Raw genomic sequence first — 20,565 nt, 5'->3', positions numbered from 1 at the left:
GAATCAGAAATAAAAGGTTTCTGTACTGTTTTCCTGATTTCCTGAGTGTTAGATGGTATATTGATTAATTAAACGGGTTAGTCAGTGATGAGGGTGGTGGTGGTTGTGAAGCGACAGTTGAGAAAGATCAATGGACTTGGATTACAAAAACGTTTTAAGTCTGAAGAAGAAAATTCTGGTATGATTTAAAAAAAAAAAAAAAAAAGACTTCACTTTTGTACTCCAGCAGCTTTCGATCGGGATTTGACCGCCTAGACAGGCCTCCGTCATGGAGTGAGAGCCCAACAACCAACAGCATGAGACAGGCCATGTTCTCCAGTCAGGCGGGACAGAGAGAATACCTCATTAAACACCGTTTAGGCAAGAAGGAGAAGGAGTATGTAGACATCCAGAACTTCAGGTAAGAAACAGAATGCCTCCAGAAATTTGTGTTTCTTTATTTTGTCACTTGACTTGGAAGAGAGCAGATTTTATTTCTTTAATTCAAGCCAGAAGCTAGTGCTGAATGACTGAAATGATATTGAAGATTATTTCAAATAAAATTTCCACCATTTCAAAATGAGCACAGGTTGATTATTTTCGATACTGGGTCTAGCGGCGTACCCTTATTTTAATTGTATGCAAACAAATGATATTTCAACAGTGAATGATAGCAACTATGCTACCAAGCTAAACTGCCTTTTAGCCTAGATGGGGTAGTGCATCTAGTTGGGCCACAGAAAACTTTCCCAGAGCATCCCATCAAAGCACCACTTTTGCATCTCCACTGCCTGTTTGTTCAGCCTTTGAGAGGGTTTTCAGCATATACCTTTGAGGCATAATTTCTTTATTGACATGTCCGCTTGAAGTTAAAACTTGTGTGTGATATTTTGAGTTTTTAGTTTCCTGCCAGAAATTAAGACAATAATTAGAGACTGTTGAAAAGCTTGTTGTTCTCACTTGAACAGTTATTTTTTGTGGAGCTGTTTGACTGTTTTAAAGGTATTTAACCTTTTCTCTTTTTTGCTTCATTCAGGGGCAAATATAACCCATTAAAATGGACAAATAGTAGTAGTCCGCGGTGGTGTAGCAGTCTAAGCATCGGCTTTGTGTCGATGCAGTTGCCCACTGGGGACCGGGGTTCGCGCCTTGGTCTTGTCAGTTCCGACTACGGCCGGACTCAATGAAGCAGTGATAATTGGCAACGCTGTCTTCGAGAGGGGGGCGGAGTCGGCTTGTGTTCGTCAAATGAATGCGTCTCTGGGTGTGTCGGAAAAAGCAGTGGTTCGGCCTGGATTCGCCTTGTCACGAAAGTGGCGAGGCGTCTCCTTCAAGACTGCCGGCCGGAGAGATGCAGTTGGTGAACGCATGTAGTACGAGGGTGGGTGTTTGAATTAAAATAGAGATCGATTGGCCACTAAATTGGGAGAAAAGGGGAAAAATCAGAAATTCGTTAAAAAAAAATATTGACAAATAGTGCTTTTGTAAATACTGTAATAATAATAAAAAAATAATGACAATAATAATACATTCTCTTTATAGAGCTCTTTTCAAGGCACTCAAAGACGCTTTACATAAGTTAAAATAAACATAAAAACAATACCAAAACCACATAACACCTTAACCTTAATCACACGTTAAAAGCAATTCTGAAAAGGTGAGTTTTGATTAATTATTTGAACATGGACAGCTTGGTGCAGTCTCTGAACAGTTTGGGGAGAGAGTTCCAGAGGGAGGAGGCAGTTATAGAGAAGGCTCTGTCACCCCAGGTCCGGTGCTTGGTCCTGTATGGCAGAGACAGGAGGCTGACATCGGAGAAGCGAAGGCTACGAGAAGAAGTATGGTAGTAGAGCAGGTCAGTGAGGTAGGAGGGGCCTGCTTATGGAGGGCTCTTTGACTGAGGAGAAGGACTTTAAATTGGATCCATTGTGTAACGGGGCAAGTGGAGGTGCTGGAGGACAGGAGTAATTTGGTCATGGGAGCATGAGTGGGTGAGCAGGCGAGCAGCAGAGTTCTGGATGTACTGGAGTTTGTTTAGGGCTTTGGACAATGAGCCGTAGAGAATGCTGTTGCAGTAGTCAATTCTGGATGTGATGAAGGCATGGCTCAAAGTTTTGGCAGTCGAGAAGGATAATGATGGGTGGAGACGAGTTATGTTTGTTAGGTGGAAAAGCATTTCTGGTGATTTGATTGATTTGTCAAAGGAGAGGTTGCTGTTAAAAATGATTAAGAGTTTGCGGATGTGTGGGGTAGGGTCGACTGATATGTTTTTTTTCAGGGCCGATACCGATTATTAGTAATCAAGGGGACTCATAACCAATATTTGGAATCGATATTACATTTTCAGTAAAAATGAAAATCTTGGTGTCAAACTTTAGAATAACACAAAGTCCAACACAAAACGTTGTTGAAATTCCTTTAAGCATATGTTTAATTAAAAGAGAACATTAAAACATTATCTTTAAAAAGTGCTGGGAGGGGTCCGCGGTGGTGTAGCGGTCTAAGCATCGGCTTTGTGTTGATGCAGTCGCCCACTGGGGACTGGGGTTTGCGCCTTGGTCTCACCAGATCTGACTATGGCCGGATTCAATAAAGCAGCAATAATTGGCAATGCTGTCTTCGGGAGGGGGGCGGAGTTGGCTTGTGTTCGTCACATGAATGCGTCTCTGTGTGTGTCGGACAAAGCAGTGGTTTGGTCTGGATTCACCTTGTCACGGAGGTGGCGAGGCGTCTCCTTCGAGACTGCCAGCCAGAGAGATGCAGTTGGCGAATGCATACAGTACGAAGGTGGGTGTTTGAACTAGAATAGGGAGCGATTGGCCACTAAATTGGGAGAAAAAGGGAAAAATTAGAAATAAGTTATTAAAAAAAAAAAGTGCTGGGCGCTCCCAGCAGCAAGAAATAATGTTGTAGCCTATCAATATTTGCTAACAAATGAACTTGTTGACGTTCACTATCACATTCAAGTTAGCTCAACGAGACGTTATTATGACCATCAGCTACCTATCTGACTAAAATGGAAGGAGTTTGTGTCTGTGTACACCGATGAGCCAAAACATTATGACCACCTGCTTTATATGCTGTTGGTCCTCTGTTTGCTGCCAAAACCGCGCAGACCCTCCAAGGCATGGACTCTATAAGAACCCTGAAGTTTTCCTGTGGTGTCTGGCACCGAAAAATTAGCAGCAGATCCGTCAAGTCCTGTAAGTTGCGAGGTGGAACCGCAGTGGATCGGACTTGTCAGTCCAGCACATCCCCTAGATGCTCAATCAAATTGAGATCTGGAGAATTTGGAGGGTAGGGCAACACCTTGAACACTACATCATGTTCCTCAAGCCATTCCTGAACAGTATGTGCAGTGTGGCAGGGCGCATTATCCTGCTGAACGAGGCCACTGCCATCAGGAAATACAGTCGCCATGAAGGGGATGTACCTGGTCTGCAACGACGTTTAGGTAGTTGGCACATGTCAAATTGACGTCCACATGAATGGCCAGACCCAGGGTTTCTAAGCAGAATATTACCCAGAACATCACACCCCCTCCCCCGGTTTGTCATTTTCCCGCAGTGCGTCCTGGTGCCATCGCTTCCCCAGGTAAACAGTGCACACGTACACAGCCACCCACGTAATCTAAAAGAAAACTGGACTCATGGGACCAGGCGACCTTATTCCACTGCTCCAAGGTCCAGCTCTGACACTTGCGTGACCAATGTAGGTGCTTTCAATGATGGACAGGGGTCATCATGGGCACTCTGACTAGTCTGCAGCTGCTACGCAGCCCCAATACGCAGCAGGTTGCCATGCACTGTGTGTTGTGACACATTCCTCCTGTAATCACCATTAAAATTTTCTGTGACTTGTGTCACAGTAGACTTTCTGTTGGTTCACACCAGACAGGATAGCCTTCATTGCCCTGGCATATCAATGAGCCTTGGGCGCCCAACACCCTGTCGCCGGTTTGTGGTTTGTCCCTCCTCAGACCAGTAGTGGTTAGGTACTCACCACTGCTGTCTGGGAGCACCCCACAAGCCCTGCAGTTTCAGAGATGCTCTGACCTAGTCATCTGACCATAACAGTTGGCTCTTGTCAAAGTCATTCAGGTCTTTACTCCTGCCAATTTCTCCTGCATCCAACACATTGACTACGAGAACTGATTGTTCGCTTACCATCTAATCTACCCAGACCTTGACATGTGCCCTTTTTTGGAGATGATCAACATTATTCGGTTCACCTGTGAGCGGTCATAATGTTTTTGCTCATCAATGTATATGTCTGTATGTATGTCTGTCCTAGGGTTGCCCCTTCTATGTGGAGAAATAAGGGACACCCCCTAGGCTCCCCACCCCCCTTACAAGTCCTACATTCTCTCTCCTGGTAATGTAATGATTTTTTGGGAATCCAGTACGCCGATACACACGGTTTGAAGTGCTTTTTTGAAAGACAAAATAAGAAAAACGCCGAATTACAAGTGTAACAAAAATATTTGCAGTGTACTTTGGATTTGTTTTACTGATTGATTTGACAAAAATAAGACTGAAACATCACAAACATAATATTGTGTCCATTCCAAACAAATGAAACCATCAGTAGCTGCAAGCAACCGAGGGTACTATTTCTAACTGTACAAGGCAACCAGTGAGTAGGCCTAATGGCAAAGATGACGGCATGACACTGATGTGCAATCTCACACAGCTCGAGAGCTTGTAGCTCACCACTAAAATTAAACTAATCAACTTTGCTTCTATAACTGGTTTGATCTTACTTGATGTCAGGTTATTTTTGGCACTTGGAAGACCTAGTGTATATATGAAACGATGTGTACGGAAATACGGGAGAAATCGCGTCCCTTATTGGTTCAATACGGGACACAGCATTTTATTTTCCAGTTCAGGACGATCCCGTATTATAAGGGATGCGATTTTGTTAACAACCGTTCGTCTGATCGATTTCACTCTTGGTGGGTCTATTGCTGAGGACCCAAGGTAGTATCGCGTGTGACGGTGGGACGGAGGGGGGATAACACCCGTATTCCTTCAAGTATTGAGTGTGAAGTTGTTTGGATGAATGGGCACTGCATTAGTAACATGTAAAAACACCAACTCATATGGGTGAGTAATGTTACATTTGACATATGGTAGCTAAAATAAGCTCCAGTTGCACTGGCACCAATGTTACTCAAAGATCGCTACATAAACACTATTATCTTGTTATAGTTAACCGCATAGCTGTTAACTGTATAACAGCAAAAAAGTGCATTATTTGGACATTTTCGGTGGTGAAACTGGGCATGCTGGGTATGCTTTTCGTCATAGTAATGAATCATAAGATTGTGGTGTTTTTGCAACTTTGGCAGTATCTGCTGCTTTACCTTCAAAACACAGCTCTGCTCGCTCACCAGAGCTGCTCCAGTCTGCAAATGCGTTCTTTTGTAGCCTTCAGTGTTGATAGGCTATTACTCGTGGCGTGCAACCAATCAGATAGTGCTGTGGGTGGGACATTGCTCGAGACCACAGAGTGGTGACTACAGACAGAGGCAGCTGCATTAGAGCCAGTGTAGCGTATTTTTTTTATTAATTTATAGGCAATCGTATAAAAAACAATTCCCGATAATCGTAAAAATGCTGAATATCAGATCCGATAATTGGCTAGGCTGATAATTGGTTGACCCCTAGTGTCGGTAGGGAACAGAGTGGAGTTATCGATGATGAGGCAGAAGTTGTGAGTGGGTTTGTTAAGGGATGTGGAACTGATGATGATCGTTTTATCACAATTTAGTTTGAGGAAGTTGGCTTGCATCCATGATTTAATTTCGGTGAGGCAGTTGGTCAGACTGGAGTAAGTTGTAGTGGTGATGGATTTAGTGGAGATGTAGAGCTGGACATCGACATAGCAGTGGAAGTGGAGACCATGACGATGTATGATGTTACCAAGGGGGAGCACATAAAGGATGAACAGAAGAGGACCAAACACCAAACCCCGAAGGGCACCTTGGGGTAGAGTAGCGGTGAAGGAGGTGAAGTTGTTAATGCTGATGACTGTCTGTTTGTGAGATATGACTTTAGCCAAGAGAGGACAGTACTGGGGGAGGATTCAAGGCAGAATAGAAGAATGGTGTGGTCGATGGTGTCAAAAGCTGCAGTGAGGTCAAGTCAATTTTATTTGTATAGCCCAATATCACAAATTACAAATTTGCCTCAAGGGCAGGGTTGTAAAAACCAGGTCCAGAAAGTAAATGTCCAAGCCGTGTATTTGCTCCAACCATGTTACTAAACCAGCTGATTTTATTAGCTAGTTTTCCCTACCTAGTTGAGGAGTGGTGTTGACTAGAATCTGCTGGTGTAGTGCATGAGTGGAGCAAATACATGGTTTGGACTTTTACTTTCTGGGCCTGGTTTTTACACCTCTGCTCAAGGGGCTTTACAGCAACACAACATCCTGTCCTTAGACCCCGGCATCGGATAAGTAACAACTCCCTAAAAAAAAAAAAAAAAAACCTTTAACAGGGAGAAAAAATAGGAAGAAACCCCAGGAAGGTGGCCAGAGTCTGAGGAGAGGAGGTGGTCATTGGTAACTTTAAGGAGGGCTGTTTCTGTTCTGTGCTGTGCTGTGAGTGGAAACCAGATTGAAATGGTTTGAATAGGTCATTGGAGATGAGGTGAGCTTTGAGTTAGGAGGTGATAACATGCTCCAGTATTTTTGACAGAAAGGGGAGATTGGAGATGGGCCGGAAATTGTGTTGAGTCCAGGTTTTTGAGGACGGGGGTGACAGCAGCCAGTTTAAGTGTATGGGGGACTGAACCAGAGCTGAAGGAGGAGTTTATGATTTCTGTGCTGAGTGAGGAGATGGCTGGGAGACAGTCCTTAACAAGATTGGATGGGATGGGATCCAGAACTCAAGTAGAGCTACATTGGGTACACAGGGATAACTTTGATGGGCTGAATGGTAAAGAGAGGAGAGACAGGTGGGGAGGTGGTCAGGTTGCAGTAGATGGTGTCAATTTTAGCTTGGAAAAAGGAAAGGAAAGAGTTGCACTTGTTAACTGTGAAGGAATTGGAGGCATTGTCACTGGGTTTGAAAAGTTTGTTTATTGTGGAAGAGAGCCTTGGGGTTGGTGGAGCCAGAGTGTATGAGGTGTGAGTAGTAGGTGGACCGGGCTGTAATGAGAGCATCTTTGTATTGTGAAGGTAGTTTGTGAAGACTTGGAGATGCACTGTTAAACCAGTTTTCTTGCACAGTCTTTTGAGCTGGCACTTACTTGATTTCATTTGATGGAGTTCAGGAGTATACCAGGGAGCTGAGTCTGTGAATGAGAATATTTGGTTTTAATGGGGGCCAGCTGATCAAGACAGGAGGAGAGAGGGTCATTATAAGGATAGACAAGATCGGAGGGATTATCAGACAGCAGAGGAGGGGAGGCAGTCATTTTACTGACAAGAGAGGCAGAAATAGCTATGGGTAGGGATGAGTACTGAAACCCAGTATTAAACTGAACCAGTGCTAAATTATTAAAGACCATAATATTGATAAGCTCTGATATGAACAGTTTTGCTATCGGTATTGGAGAAATTAAGAAAATAAATTTCCTATTTGTTTAGGCTACATAAACGTTATCTTGCACCTTTTCTCTCACCAGTTCCATTTCTTAATTGCAATAAGATTAAGACATTTGTCTATGATGTATTTTCACTATTTCCAATCCAGAAAAGAGATCTCTCCATCTCACACCCAACTTGCGGGGCATATGCGCTGATAACATTCATTAACACACCTTCGATTTCCAAGTTTATACTCATCACTCTGTCCAACACTCTCTTCACCTCCAACAAACTCTTGACACACTCTTCCTTCAGAATTACCCCTACCCCATTTCTCCTCCCATTCGCACCATGGTAGAAGAGTTTGAACCCATCACTGATGCTCCTGGCCTTACTCCCCTTCCACCTGGTCTCTTGCACACACAATATACCTTCTTCTTTCCATCATATCAGCCAGCTCTCTCCCTTTATCAGTCATAGTCCCAACATCCAAAGTTCCGACTCTCACCTCCACTCTCTCGCTGCCTCTGCACACGCCTTCCCCCTCTTCTTCTTCGCTCAACAGTAGCATAGTTTCCACCGGCACCCTGCTGGCCAGTCGTACCGGTGGCGGTCGGTGGTAACCTGGGCCTCTATTAATCTGGTATGGAAATCTGATTTATGATCTGCATATTTGATTTGGTAAAGATTTTATGCCAGATGCCCGTCCGGTTGCAACGCTCCCCACCAGTACATATCAGTTAAAACTAAATCTCTCTTTAGCTTTTGCTAGACCATTCATTCATGAGCATTGGCATTACATTTTGACCAATGCCCAATGTTGTCATAGGTTCTTCACAGGTACATGGAATGTTAATGGCCAGTCTCCAGACAGCAGCCTGGAACCATGGCTCTGCTCCATTACAGAACCTCCTGATGTCTACGCTCTGGGGTGAATGAAATTTTATTTTGTTTTATTATTATTATAATTGTTATTGTTACTATTTATTTTTATCCTATTTATTGACCAAGCTGTAAATCACACTCATGCTATACTCTGGATTTAATTTACAGGATTATGGATTTATTCAATTTTGAACTTTTGAGTTTTGGATAATTTAAGCCAAAATCTGTTCCAATTTAAAAATGTTCATGCATGGGCGCGCCCCAGTGGCTCACCTGGCAGAGCGTGTACCACATAAGGCCTAGTCCTTACTGCAGCAGCCTAGGTTTGAATCCAGCCTGGGCCCTTTACTGCATGTCATCCCCTCTCACTCCCCTGCTTTTCCAGTCTCGCTCGCTACTATCACTATCCAAATAAAATGCTTTAAAAAAAAATGCATGCACTTTTGAAGATGAGTGGATTTTTTTTTTTTACTTTTTAATGTACATTTTATTCTCAACCTTTCCCATAAATAAATGCTGAAGAGAAAGATTAATGACTTAATGACATCTACTGGTCAAATATTAAACATTCCAGAAATATTTTATAGCTAACTAGCAATAATGAATTAATATCTTTAACCATTCAAATGTAAGCAAGGACACTTGCATCTAAAAAATAAATTTTTTGTTGGGAAATTTCAGCTTATACCCACTTTTGTTCCAATCACAACCTTTTATTTTTCATATATTCCCAACTCACAGTAAATTGCTCCTTGTTAAAATGTCCACCACCAAAATAACTTCTTTATATTGTTTGTGGATCTGTAGGTTCCAAGAGTTGGACCTGAGTACTGAAGCTTTTTTCTACCTGGACTCCTCCAAGGAGCAACTATGGGTGGATGCAGTAGAGAGGAGCCTGCACCCAAAAGCCAAATACAAGAGGGTGAGGAGAAGAGTGAGGCTCCCTTTGGGCTAATTTATATTTTTATGACCTTGCTGTTAATGTAAGCACATTAGAATGCAGGCCAACAGGGCAGAGTCTGTAATGTGTCAACAATTATTTCTTTATACCTACAGGTCAAGACCGTACGGCTAGTTGGCATGATGTTGGTGGTCTTTGTCAACAAGTTGCACAAGAATCAAATTAAAGACGTTGCTGCAGAGCATGTAGGAACTGGAATCATGGGTAAAATGGTATGGTTAAGTTAAATGTCCATGTGAATATGAAGGTTTTCAGTTAGTGTCACATTATTTAAAGACAGTTGCTGTTTGATTTGATTAAATGATCAAGGTGATTTTGCATGGACCTTTATTCCTCTGTGTTTATCAAATTCACAGCAAGGGACTATTTGAATAACAAAGTGGTAAACAGGACTGTGTTTTTTCATTGCAGGGAAACAAAGGAGGTGTGGCAGTTAGGTTTGTTTTCCACAACACTAGCTTCTGCTTTGTCAACTCGCACCTGGCAGCGCATGTAGAGGACTTTGAGCGGCGCAACCAAGACTATAAAGACATATGTGCACGTATGACCTTCCACCTGCTTGACTACCCCCCTCTCAGCATTGTCAGGCACGAGTGAGTTCCTCATTCTTTGAAGTCCGTAGCTGACTGACTCAGTAGAATGATGTCAAAATTTTGTTATAACATGCAGTTACTGTAATTGTATTATCTGAATGAAGTTTCAAGTAAAAAAGGAAGAAATATTCTACCTTGAGAATTTGAGTTGGCATCATTCTTACTCATGATTCTTAATTTCATTTGTGTGCTCCATGGGTTGGGATAAAATGTCAATATAGAGCCCTTATTCCCTATTAATTCTTCTGCAGGCAGTCACAATGTTGTGCTTGGATTGCTGTCAACTCACAAATGTAACTGGGCTCCTCAGATCCCTTATGCAGAGTTTTAGTTTCAGCCAGATGAACATAATTAGGGAAAAACATTTTTGCTGTAATGCAGTTGCATGCTTGTTTGACCTTTCTTTGTTTCAGTGTAGTAATCTGGTTGGGAGATTTGAACTATCGTCTATTTGTCTACGATGCTGCTGAGGTCAAACAGCTCATAGTTCAGAATGAACTGAAGAAGCTTCAGGAGAATGATCAGGTGAGAAACTATTGTACTAGGTGGCTTAGTGTTTGCTTTGTATTTGTTCTGCAGTGGTGGGGCACAACAGCAAGAAAACTACTACCACAATTTTGAAATGTACTTTTTTTTATCTCTCTCACAAAAGCAAAGAAAGTGTCTACTTTTGGTTCTGCGACCTGGTTCAAAATCACAGCAGCAATAGACATTGAAGCAAAACTAAGTTATCTTATACTTGCTGAAACAAAACCAAAAGTGTTTCTGTTATAATAAACCAAAGTAGGTTCAACTTCTGCAAAACAACTCTTTGTTTCTACTACTAAAACACTGTAAAAACACCAACAATTGTATCCAGTCCTTTTTTTAATACCTTACATATGGACGTGCCCCTAAACAAGGCACCAATCCACCTACTACTTCAGTGGAGCCGTTCAATAGCTAACAGTAGAAGATTGGTTGCATACTGGGTAGCTCCCTGATTGAGTGTGTGCCTGTGTGACTGAAGAAGGGCATTACTGATTGAAAAGTCAACCATTCCTAGATTAATACAAGTTTCCCAGTGTTGTGGTACATGAAGGGGAGCTGTTTTGCAAACACTAAATTTACGTATGTTTATGACTCCTGCTTTTAAGCTCTTTTTGTGTCCAGAATCCCTCATTGTTTCATCTTTTGCTTTATTTATGATAATTCCTCTTATCCATTGCACCAATTAACACACTTGCAAATATTGTCGTTTTTTTATATGTATAGCTGAACATTCAGAGGCAGAATAAGAGGGCCTTCACAGACTTCATGGAAGGAGATATTAACTTCATCCCTACTTATAAATATGATGCCAAAACGGACCGATGGGACTCTAGGTAAAAATATACATCTTTGTCCTTTCAGGATCAAAAATAAAAACTCATTCCAAGAATCAAGTACATTTTCTTGGAAAAGTTGTCCAGTAGCTTTAATCTTTCCACTCTGGAATCCCCGCTTAATCTTGCTGGAAAGGAAGCCTCTCTTGGGTTTATCATTATATTTAGATAAACTCAGTTCTGTGAGGTCAGTTGTGTGCAAATGACTTTTAATGTTAGAGACTCTTTCTCGAGTTTGTGATGGTTCTGTCCTCCAGTGGAAAGTGTCGTGTACCGGCTTGGTGTGACAGAATCTTGTGGCGGGGCAGCAATGTGAAGCAGCTTCACTACCGGAGTCACATGGAGCTGCAGACAAGTGACCACAAGCCAGTCAGCTCGCTCTTCAATATAGGGGTAAGACACACAGTCAGCAAATGGAAAATTTCTGCCCATGCCCTTGACGATTTTGAAGTATTTCTATACGTGTTTCAAATAAATTATTGAAATAAACTTTCATATCTACCAGTTTAATAATAATAATGATTCAATACATTAATATCTCAGTTGATTACGGGGCATTGTGCTTGTATGTGACAGGTTAAGGTGGTTAACGAACAGCGCCACAAGAAGGTCTTTGAAGAGATTGTTCGCATGATGGACAGAATGGAGAATGACTTTCTCCCATCTCTGTCACTGACCCGGAGAGAGGTGAGAAGCTAGGCATCATGCACGCACACACATGCATGCTCTCACATACTCAACACTCATATATCATAGTATTGATGCTCTGTTTTGCATGTCCTCTTCAGTGATATTAGATGACCTAGTGACCAAACGCAATCTCCATTGAAACTTTTGTCTCTCTCAGGACACGGGTAGTCTGTCAGTTTTTGCCAATGACTTTCAGGACTCGGAGAGTTAGGGTTTGTGATTAATACAACTTGCCTGATCTCTTTTTCCCCTCCTACAGTTTACATTTGAGAACGTGAAGTTTCGGCAACTTCAGAGAGAGCGTTTTGTAATAACAAATGATGGGCAGGTTCCCTGTCACTTTGCCTTTATCCCTAAACTCAATGACTCACAGTATTGCAAGCCTTGGCTTCGTGCCGAGCCAAGTGATGGATTCCTGGAGCCCAGTAAGTCCCTTTTTGTGTATGAATTCCATTTCTATCCTTTCCTTAGCCCTGTCTTTGGTCCTGCTTTGAGTTGACAAAGCTAATGTAGTTGTATCTCTTCCAGACAATACTGTGCATTTACACATTTTGGAGCAGTGCAATAGTCTTACATGTTATTGCTCCCCTATACATAAGGCGGGGATACATCGGGCAACCTTTAGGGCATTGTGGATGACTTGTGCTGATGCATCAAGCAACCTCTAGGGCATTGTGGATGATGTGTGCTTTGTATAATGAGCAGCCAAGTGAGAAATGAATAAAATAGATTATCTGTTTTCCTGTGTCTAGGCAACTGCAGAGCAGTGTTGCCAATCAGTTATTCAAAAACGATTACACCTGTGAGTCACTGGTTTACTGGTTTATATCCTGCAACAGATGAGAATCTGGAGATCTACCTGGAAGTGTATGTCAGTAAAGACTCTGTTACGCTGCTAAACTCCGGAGAGGATTCCATAGAGGACATCCTGGTGCTCCACCTGGACCGTGGCAAAGACTACTTCATTACCATTTCTGGCAACTACCTGCCCAGCTGCTTTGGTACCTCACTGGAGACACTATGCCGTATGAAGAAGCCCATCAGAGAAATCCCCATCACCAAACTCATTGACCTGGTGAGGGTCGGCAAACCCATTGACATGGAAAGGGGAAAATCATACAGCTCCCAATATGAGTACAGGGTGATAGGATTTGTGAAATGTGAATATTAGGTAGCTGAATAGTAGTACAGCTATTACAGTTGTCAATTTGTATTGTCTGATCCGATTAAATGCAGAAATGTTTTCTTCAAGCTAGTAGCACACTTATCTGTGGAAAATTCAGATAATTGTTTTTCCACACAGATCAGTTTAGATTGTTATCTGCTGGCTCTTCCATGTTCTCTGTGACTGTATGCTACATCATACCTGAGTAGGACCTTGTGAGGCCTTGTTGACTCCCTCAGGACAAATTCAGTCACAGACAAGGTCTATTTACAGATCTCAACATGTTACAGCTTGTGTGCATTTTTAAAAGTGACCAGGGGAATGAGGAAGTGGCAGCAAACCTATAGAAAAGCAATTTCCTGAAAAGTAGGAAGGACTGACTAAAGTTGAGTCCTGCTGATTTTGGCCTGTTTCACATAAATATACCTAGCTAGCCCCCACACATACAGCTCTACCTGCTTCTGTAGTGCTATTTTTGATTTTCTATCATCTATAGCTTGTCTCTGGAGTGGTGTGCTTCTCTTATCACTGAAATGATCTTTTGTTTCTTCTTGTTCTATTCCATCCCTCTATCGGACTGTTATTATGGGTGAAATGATTTTGCCACAAGCATGCCATAATCAAACTACTTCTCTAATTCTGTCTTTATGCATAGTTCTATCTTTTGTTTTCTTTTATATTTCCTTTATCACCTCTCATTGCCTTAATCATTCCTTTCCAATTTTGTTGTGGTTGCGGGCTGATTGGTGCTCAGGGAGAGGACAGCTACATGGAAAAGGTAAAATACTGTAAAATGTGCACTGATGAATGCTAGCCAGTTGTCAAAACAGGGGCAGGACTGCCTTGTTAAAAGACTTGTGTCATTAAAAATTGGTTTATGGGTTCTTAGTACGTGCATGATATGTTAGGGGTGATGTCAACATAAGTCCTGTGGTCTTTTCTTCGTGAGCTACAATTGCATGTTCATACCCCAGCTAGTATACTGTGTGCACTACAGTTTGACAAAATGCATGGTGGCTGTGCTAGTTAGCAAGCATGAAACATGGAGCTGTACATTTTACACCAGGGGTGGGCAATCTTATCCAGAAAGGGCCACTGTGAAGGTTTTTGTTCCAACCAAGCAATTACACACCTGATCCCACTAATCAACCAGTAGCGTCTTTGCTGAGGAACTTGATTAGGAGACACAGGTGTGTAATTGCTTGGTTGGAACAAAAACCTTCACTCACAGTGGCCCTTTCTGGATAAGATTGCCCACCCCTGTTTTACACCCTACATTTCAGAGAGCAGACTGTGGAAGACATTTCTTACCCACAGGCAGTAAAGGATCAATCACAAGAGTTTAGTTTACTAAATGTGTGTGTGCGCATGTCCTCTCTGAGTCAATTTACAGAATATAATTTTGGTCTCGATATTGGTTACTGGCTTTGCTAGCTATCAATGTCTCCCACTCAAGCACCCTCTAATTTCCCTCTGTCTGTATGTGTACCCCTTCTGTCCCGGGTTATTTTTTGGTCAGCTGTCTTGAATTTCTCAGGGCTGCATATGCAGACACTAAAAGGATGTGATATCTAGCCCAGTGAAATTGGCTCTGCTTGAAGTCCATGGACTCACTGAGATAATCCAGTCTTCATTGCTGTCCTTACTGTACAACTAATGGATGAAATATGCCATTTGCAATTATTTTAGTTACCTCTGTTATGGTTTGATCAAACCAATTATCTTCAATTACTCTAGCTGAATTAATCAGATCTTGAGAAATAATCTCTTTAAATTATAAATCTTTATATTTTGATCATAGGGGTCTTAAGTCATCAAATGTATTCCTTTGATAAATGAATCAGGGTAAGATTTGGTGAAATATACCAGGAATATGCCTGTGTGTCTGTAACAAATTGCGAGTTTAAGACCTGCTGACTATATCCCATTAGGAGAAGTCAAAGATGAACTTCCTGATGGTGGATGGTGCTGGTAGTGAGGATAAGCCCCTGAAGATCCCCAAGGAGGTGTGGCTTCTTGTTGACCATCTCTTCACTAAATCTTGTCAACAGGTGAGAGGGCTACAGGTTATAACCCACAGGTCATTAAGGATTGGTAGGCTGTTGACCATAGAATGACACACATTCATCATGTTGAATGAGTCATTACAGGAAGCATGCTGTCAGCTCACACTTTTGCTCTTTAGAGCGCTGATGCCAAAATTGGTGTACTTAAAAGGCAAGCATACAGACTTTGATATTTTGCATCCAGATTTATCTTGATTGTTTCTAGATATAGGTGAGACAGACTACTGTTCACATCTGGCATTAGAATGCGTCTCTAATAGCCGCTTGTGGATCTTGTCTCCCTGCTCAGCATGCAAGTAATACGTATCACTTCTGCTTATGTATTATGCCTCGGCCTGTGCTTAAACTCAAAACAATACATGCCTTCATGGTCTGACATCAATCCCTGCAATTGTTGTTGCTGGTCAGTCTGACAAGGGAGTGGATTTTCACCGATGACCTGTCTCACCCCTGCAAAATTGCTCCAGTTCTGTCCTTGTCACACTAGAAAAAATTCAGAATCAGAATCATGTTTTCAAATTGAATTGAATTGAATTGAATGTTTATTGGCTATGTAGGTTTGCACATACATGGAAGTTGACTCCAGTTTCGTGGCTCTCTCAGTGTACTTAACATAGAATTACAACACAACACAACAATCTGATTCAAAATTCTCCTGGCCTGTCTCAGCCTGGCTGAAGTGACAGAAAGGATTCCTTTCCTGTTCTGTTGTGGTAGAAGGAAGGAAGAATTATTACACAATGCATTCAAGAAACTTTATTGCCACACAACCAGGTTGGTGGTATTTGTTTATGCTAGAGAATGGTAGCTCAGTGTTAACATACCTAATTTCCCAACATAAACATATATAATAAATAAATACATATGGAATGCACATAACAACAATCATAGTCATTAAGGGGAACCAGGGGTTATGGTTAAGAGAGGATGGAGTTGAGAGTCCTTATTGCAGTGGGGGAAAAACTGTCTCTGAAACCTAGTGTTTTTTGAACTGATTGAGCTGTAGCGTTTTCCTGATGGCATGAGTCTAAAGAGGTAGCAATGATTTTGATTTAAGCTATCCATTTCCTTGTTTGTGCCACTTAATTTCCATGCAGTCTCACTCTCGACTGTTTTTTTTTTTTTGCTTTTCACTTTTCTGTGAGCCTCATCTAGTCTCTTGGGACAAGCAAACAAGTGAAGACAGTTGAAATAATTTTCAGCTAATCGGCAATCACCAGCTTTTTGAATCAGGAAATGGGCGTTGATGGTGCTCTCTCTTGTCTTTGATTAATAAGATCACCTGATTAAGCACTGTTGTAAATTATATTACACAACTGCTAATATCAGTAACTTTCCTGGCACACATAGGCACCATTCTATGTTCTTCTACATTTCTGATACTTGTCTACATACAATGATGAGCCAAAACATTATGACCACGTGCTTTATATGCTGTTAGTCCTCTATGTGATGCCAAAACAGCACCGACCCTCCAAGGCGTGGATTCTACAAGACCTCTGAAGGTGCCCTGTGGTATCTGGCACCAAAACATTAGCAGCAAATCCTTCAAGTCCTGTAAGTTGCGAGGTGGAGCCACCGTGGATCGGACTTGTCAGTCCAACATATCCCACAGATGCTCAATCGGCTTGAGATCTGGAGAATTTGGAGGGCAGGGCAACACCTTGAACACTTCATCATGTTCCTGAAACCATTCCCGAACAATGTGTGCAGTGTGGCAGGGCACATTATCCTGCTGAAAGAGGCCACTGCCATCAGGGTATACCATTGCCAAGAAGGGGTGTACCTGGTCTGCAACGATGTTTAGGTAAGTGGCATGTATCAAATTGACGTCCACATGAATGGCTGGACCCAGGGTTTCCAAGCAGAACATTGCCCAGAGCATTACACTCCCTCCACTGGTTTGTCATTTTCCAGAAGTGCATCCTGCTGCCATCACTTCCCCAGGTAAATGGCGCACATGTACATGGCCATCCACATGATCTAAAAGAAAGTAGTACTCATCGGACCAGGCAACCTTCCACTGCTCCAAGGTCCAGTTCCAACGCTCGCGTGTCCATTGTAGGCACTTTTGACGGGGTCATCATGGGCAAACAGCCCCGTACACAGCAGGTTGTGATGCGCTGTGTGTTGTGACACATTCCCCCATAACAATCATTAAAATTTTCTGTGACTTGTGCCACAGTAAACCTTTTGTAGGTTTGGACCAAACAGGATAGCCTTTGTTGCCCTCGCATCGATGAGACTTGGGAGACCAACACCCTGTCACCGGATTGTGTTTGTCCCTCCTCGGGCCACTAGTGGTTAGGTACTCACCACTGCTTACCGGGAGCACCCTACAAGCCTTGCCGTTTCAGAGATGCTCTGACCCAGTTGTCTGGCCACAATAATTTGGCCCTTGTCAAAGTCACTCAGGTTTTTACTCCTGTCCATTTCTCCTGCATCCAGAATGTTGACTACAAGAACTGATTGTTCGCTTACCATCTAATCTACTCAGACCTTGACATGTGCCCTTGTTTGGAGATGAACAACATTATTTGGTTCACTTGTGAGAGGTCATAATGTTTTTGCTCATCAGTGTATGTCTTTCCTCTTTACACAGGAGGACCTTTTCCAGACTCCAGGCCTGCAGGAGGAACTACAGAGCATAATTGACTGCTTGGACACCAGTATTCCAGACTCAATACGTATCCTTGCTGATGTAGTTGGTCCCACTGGCCCAGAGCTTTCAGTCAAGGCCTGTAATCTAACACTCACTGAAGTACCTCACAGCAGATTTGATAATAGTCATACACAAGCTGTTTCTAAGCCACATGGTCTTTGCTTAGTCATAAATTGACCCTCTTGTGTCTCTTTTATAAGGAAGAATTGGTATGATAATGATGAAAATAATGGTAATTGTTTGATAATAATTTACTTATAATAACATTAGCAACAGAAGTTTTAATAATGATTCTAATTTTCGATTTACATTTATAGGCACTCTTAAATTAGAGCTAGATAGCTGGATGATAAACACATCAACAGATATATAGATATCAGCTGGAAGATTAGACATTTTAACGATCATATGAAAAATCCCTGGTCCATCTTTTTGTCTTCCATGTTTAATAGTTTAAATGCAAACAAATACACATATTCATGCAAAGAGGAATCCATACTTTGTTCTCCCCTAACTGTATATGTAGCTGGCTGTAACCACTCAGTGGCTGAGGCACTGTTGATCTTCCTGGAGGCCTTGCCAGAGCCAGTGGTTTGCTACGAACTCTACCAACGTTGCCTGGAATGTTCTCACGACAGCCGCCTCTGTAAACAGGTGCAGTAACTGCTCTGATGTGCCTTAAAATTTTCTATGCCCGTTCTTTAGGCTGGAGAGCACAGTGTTCATTGTTTTCAGCTTTTTGAAAAGGCCTTTGCACTTTTTTGATAGAATGCAATGCAGATTTAACTGATATTAGTGGAAAATTATTTGGCTTTAAAATTAACATGAAAAAAAAAGTCCTTTCTGATGGTTTCTTTTGCTGGTTTATTTGAAACAATAGCTAATGTGTTAATATCAACATCATGAACACTTTTTTGTAGTTCATGTTACTGTTAGGGGTAGGACATTCCTGGGAATGAATAACAGTGCATAGCATGTTACACCATAACAGCCAAATGTAGACAAAGGTAGGTAAGTTCTCGTTTAAGGAAGAAGTGAAATTGTGACAAAGAAGCAGATGTGGCAGACCAAGCTTGTAGTAGACCTTTACCAACTGATAGTACAACATTCATAGCTAAAACTCAGATTCAACCTTGCTTTTTTTTTTGGTTGTGGGGATGTGGCACGGTAGCACAGTGGTTAGCATAGTTGCCTCATAGCAAGAAGGTCCTGGGTTCGAGCCCCAGGGTAGTCCAACCTTGGGGGTCGTCCTGGGTCGTCTCTGTGTGGAGTTTCATGTTCTCCCCGTGTCTTCGTGGGTTTCCTGCAGGAGCTCCGGTTTCCTCCCACAGTTCAAAGACATGTAGGTCAGGTGAATCGGCCATACTAAATTGTCCCCTAGGTATGAATATGTGTGTGTGTGTGTGTGTGGGGGGGGCCCTGTGTGATGGCCTGGCAGCCTGTCCAGGGTGTCTCCCCGCCTGCCGTACAATGACTGCTGGGATAGGCTCCAGCATGCCCGCGACCCCGAGAGCAGGATAAGCGGTTCGGATAATGGATGGATGGATGGATGGATGGTTGTGGGGCTGGTGCACGAAAGTCGCCATGGCAGCAATCATCGGAACTATACTTTTTTTTTTAAACATTTCTTTATTGAATTATTTCATTTTAGAAAAAGGAACAACACAGAACAAGGTACAGTGCATCCGGAAAGTATTCACACCCCTTCACTTTCCCCACATTTTGTTATGTTACAGCCTTATTCCAAAATGGATTAAATCCATTTTTTTATCATCAATCTACATACAATACCCCATAATGACAAAGCGAAAAAGGTTTTGTAGAAATTTTTGCAAATTTATTTAAACAAAAAAAAATCCCGAAATATTGCATGTACATAAGTATTCACACCCTTTACTCAGTACTTGGTTGAGGCACCCTTGGCAGCGATTACAGCCTCAAGTCTTCTTGGGTATGAAGCTACAAGCTTGCCACACCTATATTTGGGGTATTTCTCCCATTCTTCTCTGCAGAGCCTCTCGAGCTCTGTAAGGTTAGACGGGGAACGTCACTGCACAGCTATTTTCAGGTCTTTCCAGAGCTGTTCAATGGGGTTCAAGTCTGGGCTCTGGCTGGGCCACTCAAGGACATTCACAGACTTGTCCCGAAGCCACTCCTTCGTTGTCTCGGCTGTGTGCTTAGGGTCGTTGTCGTGTTGAAAGGTAAACCTTCGCCCCAGTTTGAGGTCCTGAACGCTCTGGAGCAGGTTTTCATCAAGGATCTCTCTGTACTTTGCTCCATTCATTTTTCCCTTGATCCTGACTAGTCTCCCAGTACCTGCCGCTGAAAAATATCCCTACAGCATGATGCTGCCACCACCATGCTTCACTGTAGGGATGGTATTAGCAAGGTGATGAGAGGTGCCTAGTTTCCTCCAGCCGTGACGTTTGGCATTCAGGCCAAGGAGTTCAATCTTGGTTTCATCAGACCAGAGAATCTTGTTTCTCATGGTCTGAGAGTCCTTTAGGTGCTTTCTGGCAAACTCCAAGCAGACTGTCATGTGCCTTTTACTGAGCAGAGGTTTGTCTGGCCACTCTACCATAAAGGCCTGATTGGTGGAGTGCTGCAGAGATGGTTGTCCTTCCGGAAGGTTCTCCCATCTCCACAGAGGAACAGTGATTGATT

At 42.4% G+C, this 20,565-nt stretch overlaps 1 protein-coding gene across 7 annotated transcripts in view; it reads left to right on the top strand.

The window, feature by feature from the left end:
- ocrl (OCRL inositol polyphosphate-5-phosphatase) overlaps positions 1-20,565 on the top strand; it is a 29,598-nt gene that overhangs the window by 2,931 nt on the left and 6,102 nt on the right. For 2 of the 7 annotated variants that reach the window (XM_056299497.1, XM_056299868.1), the window contains exons 4-18: positions 227-400; positions 8,345-8,446; positions 9,208-9,322; positions 9,457-9,573; positions 9,773-9,954; positions 10,368-10,479; positions 11,209-11,318; positions 11,576-11,711; positions 11,895-12,005; positions 12,268-12,433; positions 12,848-13,083; positions 13,928-13,951; positions 15,105-15,224; positions 17,842-17,926; positions 18,428-18,555. In XM_056299497.1, the coding sequence (XP_056155472.1) occupies positions 227-400; positions 8,345-8,446; positions 9,208-9,322; positions 9,457-9,573; positions 9,773-9,954; positions 10,368-10,479; positions 11,209-11,318; positions 11,576-11,711; positions 11,895-12,005; positions 12,268-12,433; positions 12,848-13,083; positions 13,928-13,951; positions 15,105-15,224; positions 17,842-17,926; positions 18,428-18,555 (1,918 nt within the window). Of the gene's footprint in view, positions 1-226; positions 401-8,344; positions 8,447-9,207; positions 9,323-9,456; positions 9,574-9,772; positions 9,955-10,367; positions 10,480-11,208; positions 11,319-11,575; positions 11,712-11,894; positions 12,006-12,267; positions 12,434-12,847; positions 13,084-13,927; positions 13,952-15,104; positions 15,225-16,680; positions 17,164-17,841; positions 17,927-18,427; positions 18,556-20,565 lie in introns of those variants that run through there. The other 5 variants (XM_056299575.1, XM_056299729.1, XM_056299651.1 and 2 more) reach the window with 5 other exon arrangements.

Source organism: Lampris incognitus, chromosome 1 (genome assembly GCF_029633865.1).
Source record: "Lampris incognitus isolate fLamInc1 chromosome 1, fLamInc1.hap2, whole genome shotgun sequence".
NCBI classification, from domain to species: Eukaryota; Metazoa; Chordata; class Actinopteri; order Lampriformes; family Lampridae; genus Lampris; species Lampris incognitus.
This window is presented reverse-complemented; position numbering and strand designations above follow the sequence as displayed.